Here is an 11,434-nt window from a genome sequence, read left to right as displayed (position 1 = left end):
CTTCCTTAACTATTTCAAGTAGGGACATCTGAAACTGTACTTCTTAGTGTTCCTTCATCCATAATCCATGGTCTGAAAATATTTGCAAATGATACCTTAGTTTCCTTGAAATTTTCGTGTGATGAATGTTATGATGCGCATGAATGCATGAATGCAACAATCACAAATAAGGGATCACACACAAGGCAAACAATGGTCAAGGGATGAATCAAGTCATTGTCAAGATCAATCATCCATTTTGGTGGATTATGGTTTACACCTTATGAACACCCAAGTTCCATTGATATTGACAAGACTTGATTGGATCAACCAAGAATCAAGGGTTTGTTGTAAGTCACGAGCATGGATTCTGGGTAAGAACCGTCCCAAAGGAGTGAACTAAGGATAAAAACCTGTAGATTATGTTCTAAAAAGTTACCAGAGTCTTAATTCCATCTATCGGATATTACAGGTTAAGATGACTGACTCATCGACCCATAATATTCTCAAGAGAAACTTGTCTGAGTGTAGTATCACGTAACAACTGTTATAAGTCTACACTTGAACAGTTTCCGCACTACGTCCTAAATAGGCCAAGAGGGGGTAAATGTTCTACGGTCCTCAGCTTCTCATACCCAAATTAGAGATAGTAATGGCTAACCAGAAATACTTGTGTGACATTTCCAAATCCAAAAGAGTCTCCACTGAGCAGATGGGTCTCAAGCCAACTTGTTAAGGACTACTCCACACAAGTTGAACATGACTATACCATCCTCCTATCTTAATTGCACTCAAGTTCGGGTTAGGACTTATCTCACCACTCAGAGACCACCAAGCACAACAAGAAAATTATATCACACATACATATATACAAACATCACATATATACAAATATATACACACAAAAAGTAGGCTAAACCCACTGGAGACTACTCCCCAGCAGAGTCGCCACTTAATTTTTGTAGCGGTAAATTCATGATCATCAAGCTATGGATAAGCTAGAGATCAAATAACAAGAGTCGCCACCGCACTTTTATTGTTTCCAAGGGAAAAGGGAAAAAAGTACGAACAAAATCCAAAAGTAAGAAGTTTTCAAATAAAAACTAATAAAATGTCAGAGATTACAGGTAAGGGGGTTGGTTACACAGAGGGAAGGTGTTAGCACCCAAAGTATCCTAGGTACTCCTAGGGAGCCCTTTTTGTGTGCATATGTATTTGGTACAAAGTTAGGCTTACAAACAAATAGAATGGGGGAATGAGAAAAGAATTCATTAATTATATTTTTGTGTTTGGCAAGACCTTCGATCTTGTGCCTACGTACCAACATAAAAATGAGGGATCAAAACCTCGTAGTTCGTGATACAAATTTCAAAGTGAATGCATTGCTTTTAACAAAAATTAAGTTTGAGAGGCACAAAGGCCTAAAAATGGTTTGAATGAGTTAGTTCTTTTTGGCTTTTTTGAAAGTTTAAGTCAAGTATAGTTAAGTGTATTTACAAGTTTGATTTAGGAAAGAGATTTGAAAATGCAATGGCATAAGGCCAAAGTTTCTATCTTTTTGCAGAATGGTCAAAGTTTAGAATAACATAAGTTCAATCAAAGAAGGTTTTGGAAAAGGAGGGAGATGTTTTGAAATTAAATAAGTGGGTAGAAGATGAAGAGACTATCCTATGTACAAAATTAAAAGTTTAGAGTTGATCTGATATCGCACACGGGTCAAAACGAGCAATTAGAAAACTGTAGTTTAGCGGAAGCGACAACTCGAGTATCGTATCGCAAGGATTCTTGTATTATTCTTAACCTAATGAAATCGATTTAAGGGGGTTTATGATTTAGTGGTCGATTTAAAAAAACAAAGCAAAAAAAGTGATTAAAATAAGTCAATCTACTGTTTTCGGTTCCGGCTAATCACTGGTTTTTACCTACCAATTCCCTAAGCGGCTTCGATCTCTATTCGATTCAAATTCGATTGACAAGCGCAATAGATATATGATAGATTTATATTCCTATATTCCGAATTAAGCAAACGGATAAATACAATCGTGAATTAAGCAAACACGATTTACAAACGCAATTTAACGACAAAGCGACGAAAATGACGATTAATAGTTAGGATTGCAATCATACGAATTTAATCAAAACCATTCCATAAAATACAGATTAAGCAAATGCAATTTCATAGAATAGAATTGAAAGAGAACGAAATTAAATTGATAGAATAAAAACCTTAAAGCCTTGGAAATTCGGTTATAGCAGATTGACTCTAGGAGATTAGTTCCTCTTCATGATTACACAAAAGCAAAAAGTTATTGTGAATAATGTGTAATTGCTACAGTACCGCGACTTCCCTTTTAAACAGAATAAGGGTTTCACTTATAATTCAAACTGGGCCGGAACACCTAAATTCGATCCAACAAATGGCCCAAAAGAAAATATTTCCTAAAGTATGAAACTTCAACGAATTATTTGAGACGTCTGAACTCCTAATCAGCTTTTGACTTCAACATAAAAGTTGTATCTCTTTCTCTTAGATTTCCAACTCATGTCAGAACTTGCAAAACGACATCCCGTAGCTCAAGTTATGATCCGAACAGTAGACATGTATCAAATAACCGCTAAAATTGAAAATAGAAAACAAAAATAGATTAAAGGCAAACATGAACTTAAATCTAAAAACATAATAAAATAGTAAAATAATCAAAATAAATTAGATAAATTCCTAAGTATAATTATAGAAGAATGTGCATCAAAATGCACTGATCAAATTCCCCCACACTTGAACTTTTGCACTCCGAGCAAAATTATAATTTCAAAACAAAAGGAAAGAAAACAGAACATGCACTTCCAAAAGTTTTCAAGATACAAGGTATAAGCATAATTCTAAGTATAAGCTTCAAGAATATGGTGTTAGTAAACAATTTTTTTGAGATATTCAAAGCAGATAGAAAAATAGATTACCAAAAAGTACATCATCAGCAGTAAGATCCTCACAGGATATAATTCACTCAACTCTCAAGCGTTTAGATTAACTGTTTACACTCAAAGCACAACATGAAAATTAGTACTACCATAAGCTTGAAAGGACTCTAACATCCACAGTTGAAATACATGCACACAAAGATCAAAAGGACTTTTATTTGGTTGTAACGTGGCCAAGGTAAGGGGGAGATAAATCTTAAGGGGTACTAGGCTAAAATTCAAAGAGAGAAAAGAGACTTGAAAGAAACTGCGGGAGTTGAATTTACAAAATATTTCATTCACTTGAACAACTCTATAGCAATTGTTTTCTCTTCTCCTTCCTCTTTTTATTCTTTTTTTTTGAAGGAGTATGTAGTGACATGTATTGAAATATTACAAACATAATTCCTTTTTTTCTTCCTCTTATCCTTCTATTTTTTCTTCCTCCTATCCTTCTATTTTTTCATTCCTTTTTTTTCTTTTCTATATTTTTTTCTTTTTAGGTCAACTTCTGAAATATTACAAATATAATTATTCAACCCCACACAACTCCAAACAAGACTCTTTCAATCCTTTGAATAGGGTGATAACATTGTTTTTCACTTCTCGGCTTGTAATGAGTTTTAAATAAAAAAAGGATAATAGGCTCAAGGGGGTTTCAAACAAGGGATGCAATTATTTTAGGGTTGACTTTTTTGCTAACTGGCTAAAAAAACAAAAGAAAACAAAATTGCCTTTATCATATCAGTGTTCACAAGTAAACAACATCAACAAGAGTCAATTCAAGTTCTAGAGACCAACAGACATGAGTGAATCACACAAGAAAGAAAGAGATGGATTTTTGTATGTTATCCATATAAGGCTCAAAGCTTACCAAGGTTAATGATCTACTGCTAAAGATATATAATTTAGAGTCTAGTCCTACCTATCATACTAAAAATGCACAGCAAATTTTTCACATCACACCACAAGACTTTAGTCAAGATATCTAAGAAAAATACTCATAATTTTAACTCAAAAACCAAAGGAAAAAGCATGCAATTTTTTTTTAAGAAAGCAAACAAAAACCAAAACAGAGAAAAACTGAAAACAAAACAAAGAAAACAAAACAAATAAACGGTTCCCTCCCCCGCACTTAAAACATACATTATCCTCAATTAAAGAGCATACATATAAAATAAGAGTGGGGGAAAGGAAAGAATACAACCGAGGAGTCAAGGCGGATAAATGATTGCATAAGCAGCCTTTTCCAAAGAGAGCTCTTCTACAGTCTCTTCTTCCAAAGGCGGGTTCTCATGGAGTAGATTTGGGTAATGTCCATTGATCTTGAAATTTTGATTAGTGCATTCGCCTTGTATTCCAGGATCAAAGAAGAATCTTCGATAAGTAAAAGTGTTGAATGAGCACGTGAAAGTGATCTCCTTTTTCACAACATCAAGAATTAAAGGATTACGGGGTTGCCTCACTACTTTTATTTCATTTTTAAGTGAGATCATGTGCATACATATGAATGGGCTAATATCACGAGTGTCAGCCATGGTCCATCCAATTCCCGTCTTATGTTTCTACTTAAGTTGAAGCTTTGATGAATAATATGAATCCTCAGAAAGTGGTTTAGGCTCTAAAGAATGTGGCTGCTCAATGGATGGTATGTTTGGGACAGCCATAATGTCAAGAGCTTCAACTACATAAACAACTTCATTTACATTGTTACCCTGCAAGGCAACATCAATCTCAGCACAAACATCACAAATGTTTGTGTTAGTACAATCATCACATGAGTAAATATCATCAAAACTAGATAAAGTTGGAAAATCAGCTGAAAACAAATCAGAATAAGCTTCATCAACAACTTCAGAAAGAAACTCTATTTGAAAAACAAAATTCTTTTCCTCGTCAATCTTCTTATTTTTCAGTACTCTTTGTGGGAAAGGGATTGATGGTACATACTTTTTTTCAACCTCAACATCAATAGAAGGTTCAGGTTTATTTTCAGGAGTTACACTAACAATTTTTTTATTTTTTTCTAGGGCTGGTTCTGTTACCTTCTCGGATCTCAAGGGAATTACACTCACATTAGTATTAGGGCATTTTGCATTCACAACTGTTTGGGAAGGAAGTTGGTTTGATCCTTGGGCTTGCTGCATGGCATTCATCAAAGTGACAAGCTGTCCAATCTGTGTCTGCAAAGTCTGAATATTGGAATATGTTTGTTGCTGAAATTGGAGATTGTTAACAGCCATTTGTTTGACAAGATCCTCCAATGAAGGTCCGGAAGGTTCAGAGGTGGAGACTTCACTACAACATTTTATACTTTAGGCAACGGAAGAATAGGCAACGACTGAAAAACCGTCACCTAAAGGTATCATAGACCGCACTTTTTTATGCGTGGACGAGTTTCTTGGCAAAGCGTGAAAAACCGTCCCTTATTTACTTTATGCTACGGTTAGTAAAATGTGGGCATAACATAAACGTCGTCTATTTACTATCAGCAACACTTATGAAATCGTAGATATAACATGACCGTAGTTTATTCCTTTTATGCCACGATTAAGATATGTGGTTGTTTCTTATTTAAAAACAACAACTAAAAAGCATGGCCTATTGTTAAAAGGCTACGGTTTTTATTATTATTTTGAACTTCGGTTATTTTTCTTAAAATATAAAAATAAAATAAAAACAATATTTTTGAAAAATGAAATAGAAGCATTACCACTTGATTACTCACATTTAATCAACATATTTTAATCCTTAAAATATTTTTAAATTAGACTTATATTAATTTATTATGTTATATTTAAATGGAAAAGGGTAAATATATTAAAACATAGCAACCAAGGAGTTGAACTTAGGTGCTTACTTTCAAAGAAAGCATGTATTACCACTAGGACACTATCATTTCATTAGAATGTTTTTCTTTGAAAGTTTATTTATAATTTAATGTTCGTATTTTTTCCTTATAATTTCCTAAAAGCTGATTCATTACAATTGAACCCTAAATTATATTTTCTTCTTTCTCTCTACACAACTTTTTGCCGTTTCTTCTTTCTCTCTACACAACGTTCTGTCTTTTCTTCTTTCTCTCTACTCAAAGAAAGATTTTCTCTACAACTCACATACTCTCACGCCGGTCACCGCACGCTTTCTTCTGCAACTTACCTTCGCTGTATTATTGCATCATTTGTTACAAACACTTCTCCAAAGTAAGTTTCTCATTCTCATTCTAATTCTCATAAATACCTCTTACCACCAAAATCTTTTGTTGTTCATTTTCATTTACTTCTCTGTTTTGAATACCTTCGTTTTTTCCTTTCTGTTTGTGAAATTAGAAATCGCTCGAGCAGAACCACCGCCTCAAATTATCTACCATATTTGTCTCCAAGGGTGGGTCTCATTCTTCCTAAAATTACTCAAATACTTAAATTATGCTAAAACTCTAACCTTCCTATTTCTCCAAATCTGAATTGAAAAATATTACTTTAAATATTTTTTGTTACAAAAATTATTTTGTAAGGATGTCATATGGTTATTAGGGTTTATTGTATAAGGGCGTTATAATACTTTAGTGAGATTGTATTTGCTTTCATAGGGTTATTAGGGTTATTAGAGTTTATTATATAAGGGCGTTATAACATCAATTGCTTTAAGTTTTTGGTTTTTAGTAACTCATATTATAGTAACATTTTGGTACAAGAATAACTTAACAGAGTTAAAAAATTTAATTAATCATATAAAAGGAGGGACATACTTTTCAAAATAGAAGAAACTAAGAAGAATATGATATTATTGTACACTGTTATATCTAATCAACCAAAAATATACAGTTATTTTAATCCTGTTTTAATTTCATAAAACCAAAATGACCTTACATTAAATTTGTTAGTAACCAATTATTAGAGTATATGTCCTTGATTATTGATAGCAACCATTTAACTTAATGAATTGAAAACTGTGGAGAGTAATTCATGAAACAAACATCTACGGTACTAATTAAATAACTAAATCTGGAATTAAAATAATAAAATAAACTAGTAGTTTGGAACAATGCATATATATTTGTATGAGGATTCCTTAAGCAGGTACTGTTAACACTAATTGCCGATACAATTAATAATCAAGTATAGTTTAATTTGATTTCCTGTTTATCAGACATGTTGCACTACTCTTGAGATTAATAATTTTTTTCATTATTTTAATAGTAAACAAGAATTATTTATTCATGTCAAATATGTGTTAAGATATGAGAGGAATTTGGAACACGGGGAGAAAGTGTTGGAGGAAATATATTATATTACATTTTATTACTATTAGCAAATAACCTCACAAAACATGTAAACATATTATTATTATTATTAGCAAACAGTGGTAGATCTATTATAAGGGGATGATAGGTGCCATGGCCAACAGTGGTAGATGGGGATGGTATTAGAAGTATTCTAACCACTAAACAAGTTTTCGTTTATATGATTTATTTGAAACAATTTTGATACAACTTATATTTAGTGTTAATTTATAAAATAATATATTTTTATATTAATTCAATCTTAGAGTAATTTTGGATTGAGTTTCATGTTCCCTTATATATCAGCATTTGTTTCCTTGTTTATTTTGGATCAACAATCCAGGCTTACTGAACTTTCTGCAATCATGTTTGAGATGTAAATATATATTCTAGTTAGACAATTTCTAATTATGTTTAGTAGTAAAGATAATATAGACATTATGAAACACAATTGCAGCCCCATATTAGCATAATTTCTGCTTAGACATTATTGTGCACATTTTCATACTATCTTTATTAAATACTTGCTACTCAATGAACTAATTCAATTTCTTTGCATGTAACATTGATTCTACTCAGTGAACTATTTTATGTATTGTAGGATATTAGTAAAAAGAATGCAGGTAATAGGAGCAAGCAAAAGTTTATGCATCGTGCAAATTTTGCTAGAATTCGTGCAAAACTAGTATGATATTTGTGTGTGATTATCAATAGAATAAGTTGTTTTTTCAATCTCTTCTTAAGTAGTATTTTTTTTAATATATGAATAATCATGTAGAGAGCAAAAAAGGATGGAGAAGAAGTCACTCAAGCTGAAATGTTCATTGAAACTCGAAAAAGTCGCAAGGGAAAACAAGTGGATGGGGAAACCCAATTTACTATTGTAAGTTAAATTATAATATTCATTATAAATACACATGTAGTTTTTAATTTTGTTCAAAACTAGTAATTTAAAATATTAGGATAAACTTCAAGAATCTATTGAAAACTCAGTTGAAGCTGGAACACAAGCATTTCAATCATTGTTTGGAAAAGAAAAACCCGGTAGAGTGAGATGTTATGGAAGAACTGTCACACCATCATTGTTGAAAAAAAATGAAGAAATTTCTTTAATGAAAATGCAATATGATGGTAAGATTTCTGACATGGCACAAAAGATGGGAGCAATGGAGGCACTTTTGAAAAGCATGTATATGCAACAAAATCCACATTTAAGTGAAGAGGAAGTAGATGATAAGATGAGAGAAGCTTTGCACAATGATAATATTCCAACACCACGCTCATCAGCATCAACATATGCTCCTACTAATCAAAAGGTACTCTACTTGACATTAATAAAAATCAACATTTATTTTATTAAGTGTTGAGTTGTTATTTTATAGTTGTTTAATTTTTTAAATATGCGGTGTTAATTTTATAAGTTACTCATTAAGTTAGTATATATTCATGCTAGCTAGGTTGAACATTGTGAACGTATGTTACCATGCACATTTTCATTATGTTTTTTAAAAATTATCATTGTATATTGGTTTAAATGGTAAGATTCATGTATAAATTTCATAGATTCGAGTTTGAATTCTAAGCGTGCAAACTTCGTTAGTGAGTAATATATAACTATCAATTGTTTGAATTGAATCATTATTGCATGGATATTGAGTCATTTGAAGCCTTGCATATGCCGCTTTGATTATTGTAACTTTGTTATTGAATAATATATAAAAGAAATTCTTCATATTTATAGGTTGGAAACAAAGATGATCCTCAAGATGAACAAGATGATGATCTTCAAGATGACGATAATCTTCAATATGATCAAGATGATGATGATCTTCAATATGATCAAGATGATGATGATCTTCAATATGATCAAGATGATAATGATCTTCAATATGATAATTTTCAAGATGATGATTCTCATGAACCTCAACACAATGAATATGATAAAGACCGCCATTAATTTAAATGTTGACGATTATGTTTTGTTTTATGGAGTTACATAAGCCAACTAGCTATAACTTATATTGCTTGATAAACCGTCCCCTAAAGCATTGTAATACCCCAAAATTTACCCTTCATTTTTCCTGGAAGCATACGCTTTACACCTCATGCATGCATTCATTTTTAGGTCATTTAGCATTTGCATTTCATCATGGCAATCAGAATCGAATCCAAGAAGCTTGAATATCATCCAAGACACTTTGTGGGTCCTATCTGGGTGATCAGTCAACACAAGGGAATGACTTGAGATACTTCCAACAGGGGTCTATTCGTCAGTCAAAACGTTAATCTTGAAGGAGCAAAGGTTTGTTCATGAGCTGTCATGCTCGCTAGGCGAAGCCCACGTGTTTTGAAAAAAAAAACGAAAAAAAAAAAACAAAAAAGAAAAACGAAAAAGAAAACGGAAAATAAAAAAATAAAATAATAATAATAATAATAATAATAATAAATAAATAAATAAAAGAAAAAATCTTGGACATGGACCTCTCTCATTTGAGCCCACAGGTCCACAAAAATCAGGTTATAAATTTAGAGTTTCAGTGAAACAAAATTTCATTCTATTCCTATTACCCTAGCTGGAAAAAGAAAGTGAGAGAAGAGCTAACAGAGTTCAGAGCAACCTCCAAACCCTGAAGGGAACTCAACTGCACAGAATCACCTCTGCCTCACATAAACCCTAAAGATTGTTTTGTAAACCTCACGGGTGCAACTCAATTTCAATCAAGCTCTCCAATCAGAGATGGTTTGCCTGGTGTTCCACTTTATTTGTGGGATACCCCCTGGTGGTTCATTCCGATTACCTGTACTGACCCACTTTCTTTGATGATGTTAGCTTGGAAGGATCTCAGGGTTTATCGTTCATTTAATTGCTGTTACCTCGGATCTTCATCCGTGTGGTACTTTTACATTTTCCCGCATTTTACTGCTTTCCTAGCTGAGAAAACCTCGATAGGAGGCAATGTTTTTGTGTGTTTTTTTTTACAGGTTCCTTCGTCCAGGACTCCTTTTGCATGAGCATCCCAAACCCTAACCCTTCATTGATTTTTCTTCTCCTGAACCCACGTTTACTCCTTCTACTACAGGTGAGTAAGTCTCCAAAGGTCGAGCATCCGGTAGATTGCGTAGTAACGTCGTTCGTCCAAAACCCAATCCATAACCCCGTAGTTAGCCGAAGTACGACTTGCTCTGATTCTCATTCAAGATGAGATACGTAGGCATAAGACGCGATGTCTTAGCGAGCACACATCCCCCTAACCCATAGGTCAGCCGAGCTACGAAGACTCTGATTCTCATATTCAAATGAGATACGTATGCAGTGGATGCGACATCCACGCGAGTCATTTTCATTTAACCCCTTTTTTAGTAAATAGCACAAGATAAACTCACACCCTTTAGACAAGAACTACAAAAGTGGATCCCGTAGAGCACTACGGATGCGTAGGGGTGCTAATACCTTCCCTTCGCATAACCGACTCCCGAACCCAAGATTTGGTTGCGAGACCTTGTCTTTTCCTTTCCTTTTTCTAGGTTTACTTCGAGCGTTTCCTTTCCCTCCTTTGGGATAAATAACGCACGGTGGCGACTCTTCTATCATTTTCTTTCGCCGGTTGTGTTTTCGCACACTGTATTTTCAGGTTGCGACAGCTGGCGACTCGGCTGGGGACCCGGTTTCCCTAAGCGAGTCCCTCCTAACTTTTGTAGTTTGTTTGTTTATTGGGTGTTCATGCTTTTGTAGAGTTATTTATTTACCTGCTTTACCTTATTGCATTGTGTACATATCATTGCTGTCTCTGTTGGCTGGTGTGGCAACCTGAAAAATACAGTGCGCAAATAAAACAACCGGCGAAAGAAAAATGACAGAAGAGTCGCCACCGTGCGTTATTCATCCCAAAGGAGGGAAAGGAAACGCTCGAAGTAAACCTGAAAAAGGAAAGGACAAGACGGGGTCTCGCAACCAAATCTTGGGTTCGGGAGTCGGTTATGCGAAGGGAAGGTATTAGCACCCCTACGCATCCATAGTACTCTAAGGGATCCACTTTTGTGGTTCTTGTCTAAAGGGTGTGAGTTTACCTAATGTGTTTATTTACTAAAAAAGGTTAAGAGAAATGACTCGCGCGGATGTCGCATCCACTGCATACGTATCTCATCTGAATATGAGAATCAGAGTCTTCGTAGCTCGGTTGAACTATGGGTTGGGGGGATGTGTGCTCGCTAAGA

At 33.9% G+C, this 11,434-nt stretch overlaps 1 protein-coding gene across 1 annotated transcript; it reads left to right on the top strand.

The window, feature by feature from the left end:
- The first annotated feature begins 7,350 nt into the window (after positions 1-7,350).
- Positions 7,351-9,176, top strand: LOC127136516 (uncharacterized). The gene is made up of 5 exons (XM_051063064.1): positions 7,351-7,359; positions 7,821-7,904; positions 7,998-8,102; positions 8,182-8,535; positions 8,961-9,176. Exons 1-5 carry the CDS (start codon positions 7,351-7,353, stop codon positions 9,174-9,176), a joined length of 768 nt encoding a protein of 255 aa, XP_050919021.1.
- Positions 9,177-11,434: the final 2,258 nt, after the last annotated feature.

The sequence above is a fragment of the Lathyrus oleraceus genome, chromosome 4 (assembly GCF_024323335.1).
Source record: "Lathyrus oleraceus cultivar Zhongwan6 chromosome 4, CAAS_Psat_ZW6_1.0, whole genome shotgun sequence".
Lineage (NCBI taxonomy): Eukaryota > Viridiplantae > Streptophyta > Magnoliopsida > Fabales > Fabaceae > Lathyrus > Lathyrus oleraceus.
This window is presented reverse-complemented; position numbering and strand designations above follow the sequence as displayed.